Source organism: Grammomys surdaster, unplaced genomic scaffold, assembly GCF_004785775.1.
Source record: "Grammomys surdaster isolate TR1022 unplaced genomic scaffold, NIH_TR_1.0 100, whole genome shotgun sequence".
Taxonomy (NCBI): domain Eukaryota; kingdom Metazoa; phylum Chordata; class Mammalia; order Rodentia; family Muridae; genus Grammomys; species Grammomys surdaster.
In genome coordinates this window covers 4,830,565-4,844,572 of record NW_021604579.1, presented here as the reverse complement: position 1 = coordinate 4,844,572, position 14,008 = coordinate 4,830,565, and the positions used below count along the sequence as shown (strand labels likewise).

The 14,008-nt window shown below is 47.1% G+C and overlaps 1 protein-coding gene across 1 annotated transcript; it reads right to left on the bottom strand.

The window, feature by feature from the left end:
- Positions 1–251: 251 nt before the first annotated feature.
- Hpdl (4-hydroxyphenylpyruvate dioxygenase like) lies at positions 252–1,821 on the bottom strand. Its single transcript, XM_028788368.1, has one exon. It carries the CDS (start codon positions 1,585–1,587, stop codon positions 472–474), a length of 1,116 nt encoding a protein of 371 aa, XP_028644201.1. The 5' UTR covers positions 1,588–1,821; the 3' UTR covers positions 252–471.
- Positions 1,822–14,008: the final 12,187 nt, after the last annotated feature.

Sequence of the window (14,008 nt, the reverse complement as noted above, 5' to 3'; positions counted from 1 at the left end):
TCCATCTGGGTCTCAGGTCAGCTCTGATTGGAACTGGAACATCACCTTATGCAGACAGTTGGCCTATAAGTTTGCACCTACAACAGGTGCTCCCTAGGGATTTGTATTAGATTCCTTCCACAAAAATAGAATCATTCATTCGGGGTACATTTCACATGTAATGAAACTTCAGAAAGCAAAAGGACTTATAGTCACAAAACTTGAAGGATAGGTGGGAGGGAAATGCAGGAAGACACAGAGGCTCAGGAGTATGGTTGTGTCTTACCACCTGATCCTTTATTTTACCATATTTATATGTTAGACATTTTAGGGATTGTTGCTGTTGTAAATTCCATCTCAGGTACTGCTTGGGCTGAAGATCACACCTTTCTATCTGGGTGTAGTTCTGTGGAGGTGCGTCTGTTCCAGCAGGCCTGTTCTGGACTCCTCAGAGCACCAAGGACAAGTGGCAACTCCCAGTTCTAGCCTGGGTTAGGCTCCCTGGGCCCTGGCAGCTTCCTCTTGCACCGATTGCCATAGTGCACGGATGTTGTTCTGGCCAAAGCCTGTGGCCCCCTGTCTCTGAATCAGCTCCAAGAAGAAAGTGTCCTCTGCAAAGAGGGACTTGGTGAAGACTTGAAGCAAAAACTTGTCTTTATCACCATCTAGCAGGATTCCCTGCCGTTCTAGAAGGCTAGGCTTGTGTCCTGCGGCTAAGATTTGTTCCTCTTTGCCAGGCTGCTGGTAATAAGCTTCAGGAGGAGTCAGGAGCCGGCCTCCCGCCTTCACTATTCCTTCGGAAGCATCTATAATGTTAGGAGTGTACAGTCCTACGTGCTGTAGGCCTGGCCCCCCGTGCCGGGTTAGAAATTGCTCTACCTGATCCTGTTTGCTGGTGAGTCCCGGCAGGGACTCTGCCAGCACGAGGGTGGGAACAGTACTATTCGGCGGAGTCTGCAGGGCAGTAAGCCGTAGTCCCCCTCGCCCAGACCCTGCAGCCACCTTGAGGCCCAGCTCCGGATCCTCACCTGGGCTCAGCGGCAAGTGATGAAACCCTAGGCAGTCGTGGAACCAGCGCATAAGTGTAGGGGAGCTGCCGGAGGTGCAGGCCAAGGTCAAGTGGTCTACGTGGCTGACCCAGCCTGGGCCAGGTGTGCAAGGCAGAGGTTTGAACCCGGGCAGGAAAGATCCCCGATAGCCAGCACACTGCAGCAACGTAAGGCTTAGATTACCGGCCGGAGAGCTGACCACTGTGTAAGTGGCTGTGCCCTGTGCATCTCTCACCCTAGTGGGTGGTACCGGCACGTTGCAGCCACGAGCCGCCAGCGCGCGGGCGGCGCAGTCCACATCCTCTACGTCGAAGCACAGGTTCGTGGCGCTGGGCACCGAATGATGTGGGTCCAGGCTGTACAGTGGCTCCCGCGGCCCGGTACCCTCATTCACTAGAAAGACGGCGTCCCCGCTGCGCAGGGCCAGCTGTCTCCAGCCGCCTGCTTCTCGCACCGCCAGGGGTTGGAAGCCGAAGAGGTGGTGTAGGTCCCTCGCCAGGGGCTGCCCAGCTGGCACATGGAAAGCGATGTGACACAGACGGCGGGCGGACGCAGCCATTGCGAGCCCAATCGCCGACCACCAGGATCTGTTCTTCCGGGGCCGCTCACTTGTTTAGAACTCCAAGACTCTTGGTCCAGACTAGTTGGAAGCCAGCGGAGTCGTGGTCTATCCGAAGAACGTTCCTTGGTCTTTTCTGGGCAGAGGTCACGAAATCAAACTTTGGGGGACTGATCCTTTCTGCAGCGCCACCTCAACCAGAAGCCGGCTGAGGACCACAGGCTCTGCGGGGTGAATTGTATGAGAACCACGCGGACGTTTTGGAGGCGGACTAGGAGGTCGGGGTGGAGCCTGAGACTCCGCCTTTGACACTCCCTCCCGGCCAGAACCTGTCTCCCGGAGTACCACGGGGACAGGGACAAAGAGCAGTTCCTTCCCAGAGCCTTGGACCAGGTCACACCCTTGGGCAATGAGCCACCCCTTCTAGGTCCCAGGAAGTCACAATAGCCACCTTCACTCTGTGCCAGGCGCACTCTTCCCGCGACCTCCGAGCTAAGGACTGCCCGTGTGGGGGAGGAGCCCCGGTCCTTTTTCTACAAATTTTCTTGGCCTGGAGCTTTTTCTTTACAGTTCAAAAGTTTGTGTTCACGTCCGGGCTCCGTTAACGTTTTACTTATTTTTTTTAATATTAAAATATTTTCAGTTACAAATTTTCGATCCCCAAACGGAGTGAAAAAATTGATAGAAGAGCAAGCATTTACGTCTCTCTCCGTCTGGCAATCTCCACCTCTCCGGACTCTTCAATTCTACTTCTAAGTCTAAGTGAGATTTGGAGGGATTAGAAAGCTACTAAAATGCCGCCGTTGTGTTTTGTTTGTTGTTCCTGTAAGGAACTATTGCTCAGCCTTAATTGGCCTCCAAGAACAGCTCAGGCCTTCCTAAAGATATCAGCCAAGGGACTCAAGATGCGTGAGATCACTAGAACGAGGAAACCAGAAGTCTGGGGGGACTTCAGCAGCAAGGTCCTTGAAGTAAGCTTAGAGGACATTGAAGGGCAAAATTCGAGAGAAAAACCTCAGAGAAGATGCAAGCCAGACTCAGAACATCTGTGCTGAGAAGACATTTGAGAAGATCACCATGCCCAGAAATTCCTTTGTTAGGCAGTGTGAGAAGGCTGCCATAGGGGACCAGACTAAGGAGGCTTGTCGTGGTGTTCAGGGTTGCAAGTAGGAGGTCAGGGCCTCTTCCTCTGACCAGTGATCAGGAGAACATGGATTCCAGAGCTAAGCAGACCTGGGTTAGAAATCTATCTCTAACATGTACTCATAGAACTTTGGTCATGTTGGATAATTTCTCAAAGATTCCTTATCTACAAAAATGAGATTTCTCTCACCCCAATGCTAGGGATCAATACATAGGGTCTCACACAGGCTAGGGAAGCATCCTGTTTAATTACACATCACCTCTAACCCAGATTGCTGTGGTTGAGACACAGTAAGTGTCCAATCAATAGTAGCTGTAGCTATTGTTTTATTTTCATTACACAATGTGTTATTTCCCAGAGGGTATGGTGTGATGTCTTTGGGGACATGGGAGTGGGCTGAGGCTGCACTGACTTGGGTCAAAGATTAGGCAACCAAGTCTCGGAGCAGCTCTGATAATGGCCCAGAAGAAGCCGTGGCTCCTTTCAGGGAGTCTTTGATAGTATTAATTGGATACACGATTCCCTGCGGCTATACCTCCCGCTGCCCCCAGGGCTTGAACTCAGAGCCTTGTGAACCTTAGGTAATCTTGGGATCCTCCTGCCTCCAGAGTGCTGGGATTATATGTGTGCACCATGCTTGGTTTATGAAATGCCGGGGATTTGCATTCTAGTCCCAGGACCTTTCTTTTCCCATACCCCATAGACCTCAGCTTCATCTCTCTAAGACTGCTAAACTTGAAGCACTGTGAAAAGTATGGGACTGCCGGGAGGGTGGGGGTGGGGAGTGGGAGGGGTGGTGGTGTGTGTGCTAGTTACTGCCCAGCCTTACTGTTTTACTGTTTTCTTGAATAATGCAACATTGCTGTAAATCTGTATAATCTCAACTCAGTTTTCTCAAAATACTTCATATTGAGGTTGATAGTTAACGATGATCTCCTGCTGGGCCTTAAACAGCTTCAGATAAACGAAAAGACTAGACAGAGGAAGCCAGTGGCCTCAGCTTCCTCCCACAAAAAACGGAAATGCCTCTATTACCAGATCCTAGATTGTGCTCTCTTCCCCCCCACCCCCCAGGCATATATAGCTGAGGAATTGCAGCCTAGCAAGTGGATAAGGCTTTAACCCATGACCCTGGGTCTGATTGTGTAGGGCCTGGATTGAGGTGAGCTTTGACCTGGCTATTAGTGGGCTTAGGTCAGATGACACAACCAGGAGGGTCACAAAGACTGTAGCCTCGATGCCAGCACATAGTAGGACCACTCCCAGAGCACTTAGGAAGGCCCTGGTTTTGGTCGATTCTGAGGACCGCTCTGTGAATGCTGGGTGAAAAAAGGGCGGTTGAGTTTTTATAGTCAGGGCTCCATAATCTATACCCTCAAGCTTTTGATCCAGCCTCAGAAGTTTGCTTTCAAAGGCTCCAAGTACAATAAACCGTGACAATAAACAAGGCCACCGGCCCTTAGCGTCCCACTTGCTTAAGAAGGAAACCGCAAAGATTATGGTGATGATGACTGCTATCCTGCTTGGGCTACTTGTGTTGAGGTCAGTAAGACTGAAGCGAAACCGAGGAAGCCGCTGGGAAAAAAGCCCTCGGGCAAGGGAGCAAGGTCGTGGCACTGCGGGAGCTTCCTGCCTTGCAAGTCCGCTAGGTCAAGTGAGGTAGGCGTGAACTTGGGCTGTGGAAAGCTGAGGCCAAGTCGCAGAACAGCGCCAAGGCTGCCCGTCTCTACTCTAAACCTAGCGGACGGCAATAGCTCGCTCGGGTTGCCAGATCTTCCGCGCTCTAGCTCTGGGTACTCTGCTCAGGGACCCACAGCCTCGAACGGCCGGATCCCCGTCCCGGGTCCACCCGGCAGCCGGCTCCTTTAAGGATCGGCTACTCCGAATCCCTCCCGGGTCTTCTCCTTGCTCTTTTACCTTTCCTTTCCGCCGGAAACGGCTCCGGAAGCTACCGCAGTTTTGGATCCGCCTCCATCCTCCTTTCTTGACTGCTGAGGATTGGCCCAGAAAAACCTTAGAGAAGATGACCTTACTTCTTTTTTTCAAGTTGTGCATATACATAGACTATACATATTTACTAACGAGTTAAAACAACAACAGCAAAACGTACAGACTCTCATGTAGCCCAGACTGGTCTCTAATTCGTTCGTTACTGAGATCACTATTACTGAAGATCCTCCTGCCTCCAGAGTGCTGGGATTATATGTGTGCACGCTTGGTTTATGAAATGCTGGGGATGGAACTTGGAACCTAAGACCTGATGCATGCAAGGCAAGCATGCCACAAACTGAACTACATCCCCAGCCCCGACTTAACTGTTTTTTGTTGTTTTGTTTCTTAAGACTGGGTTTCTTTGCCGGGCGGTGGTGGCGCACGCCTTTATTCCCAGCACTTGGGAGGCAGAGGCAGGCGGATTTCTGAGTTCGAGAGTTCGAGGCCAGCCTGGTCTACAGAGTGAGTTCCAGGACAGTCAGGGCTACACAGAGAAACCCTGTCTCGAAAAAACTAAAAAAAAGAAAAAAAAGAAAAAAAAAAGACTTGGTTTCTTTGTGTAGCCTGAGTTGTCCTGGAACTCACTCTGTAGACCAGGCTGGCCTTGAATTCAGAGACCAGCCTCCCTCTGTCTCTTGAGTGCTGGGATTAAAAGCATGAGCCACCACCCGCCCGGCCTGATTTAACTTTTAAAGTGTATAATTAGGTGGGAATAAGAATGTTCAATCCAAGTGAGAGGCGTCCCCGATTTCTTCACTTAGTTGTAGAACAGGCCCCTAAGTGAAAGTCGAGCCAGGCAGGAGGGAGGAAAGGAAAGAAGGCAGGCTGTAGGTATAGCTCCAAGGTAAAGCGCCTGCCTCCCTAGCATACTAGAAGCCCTGGGTTAATACCCCAAATAGCAAAACCAAAATAGAAAGTCAAATACTGTACAATTACACTTCCATGAGATCTATTCAAGGGTTGTTACGATCATAGACACAGATGAATGATGGCCTCCAGAACTGAGGAGGGAAAATGGGGAATTGGGATTTTAGGAATACATTTCAGTTTCGATTGTGGTGGTGGCCATGCTTGAACAATATCCTGGTTTTATGGTTTTTTTGAATCAGGGTCTAACTCTGTAGCCCAGACTGACCTCAACATCCTGGCACCCTTCCTACCTCAGCCTTCCAACACTAAAATCAAAGGTGCCAGGCATAAAATATAGCTCTACATGTATGTATGTGTGTGCCAGCACATGCGTGTCACAGACAGATGGAAATTCTCTTCTTCCACTGTGTGTTCTGGGCTGGGACTCAGGTTATCAGGTTTGGTGGCGAGTACCCTTACCTCTGAGCTCCCTTGCTGGTCCAGTTGTCAGTTTAAAATTACACATACTAGCTAGACCTGTTAACACAAGCCTGTAACCCCCGCTGTTCAAGACACTAATTCAAACCTACAGAGCGAATTTAAGGACAGTTGGGCAACTTAGGGAGACTGAGGATAACTGCTCAATGGAAGGGCACTTAGTTAGCCTGTATGGGGACCCAGATTCTATCTCCAATACCACAAAAAAACAAACAAACAAATAAGCAAATAAATATCTACACTGGTAAATAAGTACTTTTAATAGCTTGAATAAATTTACTCAAATTGCCTGCAGTGTGCTAATTTGACTCTCCACCACCACCACTCCACCTTATAAGGCTCCGACCGTCATCAATGAAATGTATGTTGTTTAGTACTGGGTCTTCAGCCCTTACAGCCATGGAAAGATTTGATATAGTTGACCATTCTCTCCTTCTTGTCTCTTGCCTCAGTTTCCATGATCCCATACCCACTTGCCCTCTGGCCCTGTTGCGTCTCCTCTGCCAGCTTTTGTGTGTTATCTTTTATAGAGGCAGAGTCTCATGTAGCCTTGGTTGATCTTGAGCTTACCATAAAACTGAGATGACCCTGAACTCCGGATCCTCCTGCCTCTACCACCCAAGTGCTTAACCCCTTTGCCTGTTCTTAAATATCTTAGCTGTTTACTGTCCTCTCACAGGCGTCTCTCTTGCTAACATTATGTAACTGCTTATTATCTGCTCCTCTGGCTTGGATGTCTCACGGGTCCCTCAGATCCACCATACCCACCACTGTACTCTTATCCTCTTGGCAGCTGCCTGCTAACGCCAGATCCCCTCCTAACACCTCGGTCCTCACTTTGAGTAAGTCCTTGTCCTCCTGGTCCTGTTTCTGTAATGCCTCTGAAGTCATCCGATCTTTCCTCTTCCATCTCCACTATTCTGCATAACTGGGGGCAATACAATAACCTTTAAATTGCCTTTCTGGACTTGAGTTTGCTCCTAAGTAAGAACTGAGAGGTGAGGTCTAGTTTCCTGCCTTGCTTGAAATTCTTCAGTAAGTTCTGACTGTTCTTAGGCTCCGGATAGAACCATTTCCTGTGACAAATTAGGCCCTCATGAATTTGCCTGCCTTTTTTCCTTTTTTTGATCGATTTCCCTCTCCTGTCATTATGATAACGAGCCAGTTCCACCAACCTTTAAATTAAATTTATTAATGTATTTACTTTGTGTATGCAGTGTGTATAGACTTTAGGCCTGTTGGGAAGCTGGTTCTCTCCTTTCACAATGTGGGTCCTGGGGATCAAACTCAAATCCTCAGGCTTGGCAGCAGGCCCCCTACCTGCTGAGCCATCTCACTGACCTGCTCCTGCTTGGTGTTTGTTATTAATATCCTCATCTCCCATAATGCAGTTAGATCCTGGGAGTAAAACCTTTTCCCACCGGAGGAGCTCTTGTCTTTGCTGCCTAAATGTTTTCCCTTTGACTGACCTGATAAACATTTTCTCAATCAGTAGACCTTGACATAAATCCCAGTTTCCTGAAATGCCTTCTGAGATCCTTGGGACTTTTGCCTAGAGTCTAGCATGAGAGCTGTCGTGTGCTGAGAGGCCAGTAAACATTTATGAATAAACCAACTAAAAAAAGCCATTAAGAGCCAAATAGGATGTTCCAAAGCTGCAGTTTTTCATATAACCTCTAGGTGTCATCACTGGCCTCGTTTTAACGAGCTCTTGCCACGGTTTCCAGGAGAGGTGCTGGTCTGGTTTACCCATCCAGCAAGCTGGGAGGGGTGATGGACAGCTCAGATTTCTTCTCCTAGGTTTGAAATCGTCCTCATCTCTGAAAAGGTTGCTTTGATAAGGTGGTGACTAACCGTCCCAGACTCTTCAGAGCTGAATTTTAGACACTTCAAAGACAACTGAATGCTAAACCTGAGGAGAAACCTGGATGGTGATTCCCCCGTGGTGATCCCTGTTTTGTTTTGTTTGTTTGTTTTGTTTTTTTGTTTTTTTCTTTTTTTTTTTTTCCGAAGGAGACAGGATCTCAGTCTCACAATAACTACTCTCATGCAGGATAGCCTGAAATCTGGGAGACTAGGAACTCACAAGTACCAATGTTGTCCTAGCTTCCCAAATTGTTTGGATTACAGGCGTGAGCCACCAAGCCAAGCAAAACATCCATGACCTTAATCTCAGCACCGGAGGGACAGAGGCCAGTGGATCTCTGTGAGTTCAAGGCCAGTCTGGTCTACATAATGAGTTATGGCTAGCCAGGGTTACATAGTGAAACCCTGTCTCGAAACAAACTGAGACAATCCCAGATAAATTGAGAAGATTATGTTTATGTCGTGGTTTATAGGAATACAACACCTCACCCAGAGTTTGAATTCATTAATCGCTACAACAAGGCCAAGGCCAAACCCTTCTTCCCAGATACACGATACACTGTATAATTTATCTATTCATTCAAAAGTTGTATTTTATTATTATTGTTGTTAGTGTGTATACAGTGTGTGTGTGTGTGTGTGTGTGTGTGTGTGTGTGTGTGTGTAGGTTGGAAGACAGCACTGGGGAGTCAGTTTTCTCCTTCCACCATGAGCTCTGGGCATTGAACTCGGGCCATCATCCTTGCACAGAAACCACTAAGCCATCGCAGTGGTTTTTGTTAAGTTGAGTTTTGGCTACAGATTCAGTATTAAACAAGAACTGGTTGTACATGGATTGAGTTCTGAGCTGAATGGACAGTGGTCACACAGTAGTGTGACAGCCACATAGCCACCCCCTGGGAAATATAATAAGCCAAATTTTGCATCTTTTCATGTTAAAAAAACAAAATTCAAACACCCCTCAAACATTTTTAATTAATAGAGACATGGTGTCTCTTTGTAGCCCTGGCTATCCTGAAACTTACTGTATAGTCCAGGCTGGCCTTGAACTCACAGAGATCCATCTTCCTCGCCTCCTGAGTGCTGGGATTAAGGGTATGTGCCATCATGCCTAACACTGCCTTGATTTCCTTTGATTATAGACTATGATCATATTCTACTATGATGTGGAAGTGTAAGCCAAATAAACCCTTTCTCCCAGGATTCTTTTAGTCTTGGTATTTTATCACAGCAATAGAAACCATAAGACAGTGACCTTGAGAAAGTCATTTAACCCCTAAATATTAACTTCCTCAACTGATAGCAATAATATGTTTATGTCACAAATTTGTTTTGAGGTTTAGATTGGTCGAGCTATGTATTTAACACCATAAACATTTACTGAGCAATTATTGCATGGCCAAGCAGGCTTGAGTTGTGTTGTAAACATCGTGCAAGCTCACAGGGCCCTGAGTGTTATGTGCTCTCATTGTCTGAGCCTACAGATGCAAAGGCTGAGGCTGGAGGGCTTTAGTGACTTTGCCCACCACAGTCTCAGAGCTGTCAAGTGGTGGGATGGGGTTTTAGACCTGGGCAGTTAGGCTCCAGTTAGTTCCCAAGCACCATCTACTAAGCCGGGATGCCATATGGAGCACGGCTGAATAATGAATAGCTATTATGCTCATTGTAATTTAGCCTTAAGTGCTTTTTATATCCATGGTGCTAAGTGTTAATTATTAGTGTATTTGGATGCAACATTTATCCTTTTTGTTCCTATTTTTTTCCCCAGCCATGGCAACAAAGGGCCCTGTACTCTCTATAGAGGAGCACCCTGCCTTTGTCCGATCCAGCCCGGTGCTCCGTCTCTGCAAACAACAAAAGATGTGGCCACCCGGCTGGCTTCCCCGCCCCCACCAGAGCGCTAACTGAGACTGAGGCAGGTACAGATCGGCAGACCAGGAGCAGGGCTCACAAGTGAGGTCATGCTTAATAAACTTGATTAATTTCTTTGAGCAGCAGCCATGCAAGAGGACAAGGGTGAAACAAGAGACAGTAATTCATCCTGATTTCGAGGCTCAAGAATACAGCTACAACCAGCAGAGATTTTGTGGAGATGCTGTTGGGGTCTGGAAAGTCTGGTGGGGCTCAGCCGTGGAAGCAGCAGGAAAATTCAGTGACAGGGACATATTTGCTCACGATGACTTAGTGAAGAGGTGACCCATACTGGGGACAGAACACGGACTCGAAGTCGTTGAACCAAGACACAGTCTCCTGCTTGGATCCCTTGAAATTTGTCCTCAGCATTTCAGTCTGACAACAGTAAAGATAATCTTAGCTGTAATACTGTGTATAGAGTGCTTTAAGAGAGTCTAAGAAAACTGGATGTGGTGGCTCACCCCTTTAATCCCAGCACTTGGAGTGGCAGAGGCAGGTGGATCTCTGTGAGTTCAAGGCCAGCCTGGCCTATAGAGTGAGTTCGAGGACAGGGTCAGATACATAGAAATATCCTATTTCAAAAATCCTGAGAGAGAGAGAAACAGAGAGACAGAGAGACAGAGAGAGACAGAGAGAGAGAAACAGAGAGACAGAGAGAGAGAGAGAGAGAGGAGAGAGAGAGAGGAGAGAGAGAAGTTAATTATATTCAACGGGGACTCCAACACCTGGACGGATCTTGCAGACTCCCCCCACTCTGAGTTGGCTGTATCAGTACCTGAGTTTAGTGGAATGCCTCTTTCAGAAAGCAGGAGGCCTCTCCACAGCAGGAACCACAATTGACCCAGGCTTCTAGCAGAGTTGGAATAGGAATCTACAGGATCCTCCGTGTCCCTCCCTCTGAGCATGCTCCTGGCCACATACACCTTTAGCTCCTATTCCCACATCTCGGAGAGAGTCCCCTAGAGAAGACACATAGTTATCTCCCTTCCTTCTCTTCCAGCCCAGTTGGTTAGTACAGCTTTTCATATTTTTCTCATTCGTCTTGCAGGAATTGGTACAGGAATGAGGCTATGCCGTGGTCTTTCCAGTGAAATTCATAGGATTGTCTTAGGCAGGTTCAGTTGCTTTAACAAAATATCATAGACTGGACAGCGTAAACACTCTTCTTTTAGTTCTGAGTCTGAGATCAAGGCACTTGAAGGTTCCGTGTCAGGTGCTGCCATGCTTCTGGTAGCCATCTCTTTGATAGGATTTCACATGGCATACAGGTGGCTAGAGAGCAGCCTGGTCCTCTTTGTAAAAGCACTAATCCCACCGATGAAGTTTTACCCTTCACCCCCTCCATCCTCAAAGGCCCCATCTCCTCCCTTCTTGGTTAGGATTTTTCTTTGGTTGCTAGATTTCATCAAGGGCAAGGATGACATCATGGAGAACTAGGGGTCTTGTCCTTGATAGCACCCCGTCTTCTAACCCTGGAGGCCACATTAATGCTAAGCTTTCTTAGGAAAAGTAACTCATGGGTATTACCAGAGCCATTTCAATCACAGCTTTTATGACTGTGTAGAAAGCACCTTTGCTGATAAGACCAGGGTAGCATCATGATTTTTTTTTTCTAGATTAAAAGTTCCTTTGGTGGTGTGAAGGATGGAACCCAGGGCCTCATCTCTCAAATTACAAAAATATTTTATTGTGTGTATGCATGCCCACGTGTGTGCAGCGCACATGCATTCTGCAGTACACATGTACTGCAAGAGGACAGCTTGCAGGAGCCACTTGTCCTACCATGCAGGCTCCAGGAATCTAACCGGTCATCAGTCTTTTTTGGCAAGTGCCCCTACCTACTGAACCACCTCCCCAGGTCAAGTTATATTTTGTGACCAAATTGGCATAAAGTTAAAAATATTATAATTAGGACACCAGACACCGTTGGCTTAAGAGATAGCTTTTCTTCAAGCACATTAGAGTATTTTTGTGAGTCCTGAATGTTGGAGGCACTAACACATCCCTAAGGCTGCCTGTAGCTACAGCTCCCAAATGAAATATTCATCTTCAGCACACACCTTTTGCTTTGTTTGGCTTGTTTATTTGAAACATGGTCTTACCTAGTCCAAATTGGTGTGGAATCCAGGAACCGAGAATGACCTTGAACTCCTGATCCAGCTAAGGGTTATCTTTCCCACCTTGTCACTGGAATAATGCCAAACTCCTTCCAACCTCATTGAAGACAGCGAGGATTTTCCTCAGTTGGATCCCAGAACATCACACACACACACACACACACACACACACACACACACACACACACCACACACACACACGCACGCACGCACGCACGCACGGAGCAAGTGTCCAAAAAGTCTTTGTTAGGTAAATGAATGGGTGAACAAATCTGTCTGCTCATTATGCCCATTGAGATGTTAAATGTTCCTCCAGTTGCTTAAGTAGCCATGGTTGGTATAACGATTTCGCAGAAGGGAAAGTCTGAACTACATAGCATCAGTTCAGTAAGTACAGGGATCTTTCTTTCTTTCTTTCTTTCTTTCTTTCTTTCTTTCTTTCTTTCTTTCTTTCTTTTTTTTTTAAGTTTTTTCGAGACAGAGTTTCTCTGTGTAGCCCTGGCTGTCCTGGAACTCACTCTGTAGATCAGGCTGGCCACCACTGCCCAACACACAGAATTGTAAACCAAAAAATATATTTTTGTGAAGAAAATGTAAACATGGACAAACAATAGCACAATAGATCACTGTACTTAGCCAGGCAGTAGTCCCTGTCCCAAAAACCAAACCCCTCCCTCCCCTCCCTCCCCCCCCAAATAAGAAAAAAAAATTCTGTGGGTTTTCCACCCACGATGGAGGTTCTTTGCGTAGTCCTGGTTGTTCTGGGGCTCAGTCTGTAGTCCAGACTGGCCTGGAACTCAAGAGATCCACCTGCCTCTGCCTCCTGAGTGCTGGGATCAAAGGCTTGCTGCCTCTACAACCTAGTTGGTTTACAACTTTGTGGTCATCTAGGGCTTATTCTATGGACCGCCCACTAAGTATCCGTTGTGGTCTTCCCATCCTGCATTCCTGGAATGCAGTCAGAAAAGTTTAAAGCTTCAGTCACAGATGTCTTTGCTGCCAGTGTTCTGAGTGGGACTTAGTTTCCTTTAAGTAAATGCACTTACACTTGGCCTGAAGTCGAACTGAGCTAAGCAGGGAAAAGTGGAAGGACAGCCCGCAGCGCTTATCTTGCTGCTCCAGAGGGTTAGAAGGTGACACATTCTAGATCTGGACCTGCAGGAAATGAGGTCTTCATTTGATGTGACAAAGGCACGTGGTTCCAGAGCGAGTGGCTCTAGGGTTCTGTCTGCTTCGCTCATCTGGCATTCATTCTGGTTACACCATCCTCCAAGCCCAGCTATATGGTGTGGAGTGGAGAATTATTTCTGGAAGACCAGCTTCCGAATGGTCTTCAGCCCTTCTCGGGACACTGGGACTCATCCCATACTTTCCTAATAAGCCCCTTCTGTGCAAGGGGGTAAGCTATTTTCTCTGCCACTGACTCCTAAGCAAAGAATCTGGGTGTTACTATGCAGCCAACAAAATGATCTATCACTACAGGCATAACTATACAGATGTAACAATACTTACGAGACCTCACATACTTGATTGTCAGACCTGGTTTCAAACAGAAATACATACTCCTGAAATAATTTATATATCAGTTCTTAAAAAATCTTACCGATTCTGGGGCTGGAGAGATAGCTCAGTGGTTAAGAGTACTGATTGCCCCTCCAAAAGACCTAGATTCAATTCCCACATGACAGCTAACAACTGTATGTAACTCCCAAGGGGATGTGTCTGTCACCTCTGTGGGTACTGCATGCATGTGCTACTCAGACACATGTAGGCAAAACACTTATACACATAAGTAAAAGTTTAAAAAAATATCACCAGGTGATGTCAACACGTGCATCCATCCAAGCACTTGGGAGGCAGAGGCAGGGGTATCTCTATGAGTTCGAGGACAGCCTGGTCTACAGGGTGAGTTCCAGGACAGCCAAGGCTGAACAGAGAAACCCTGTTTCGAAAAACCTAAATAAATAAATAAATAAATAAATAAATAAATAAATATTTCCATTGGGTTTTCCATTGGGAGGGTTGAGAACCAGTGCTCTGA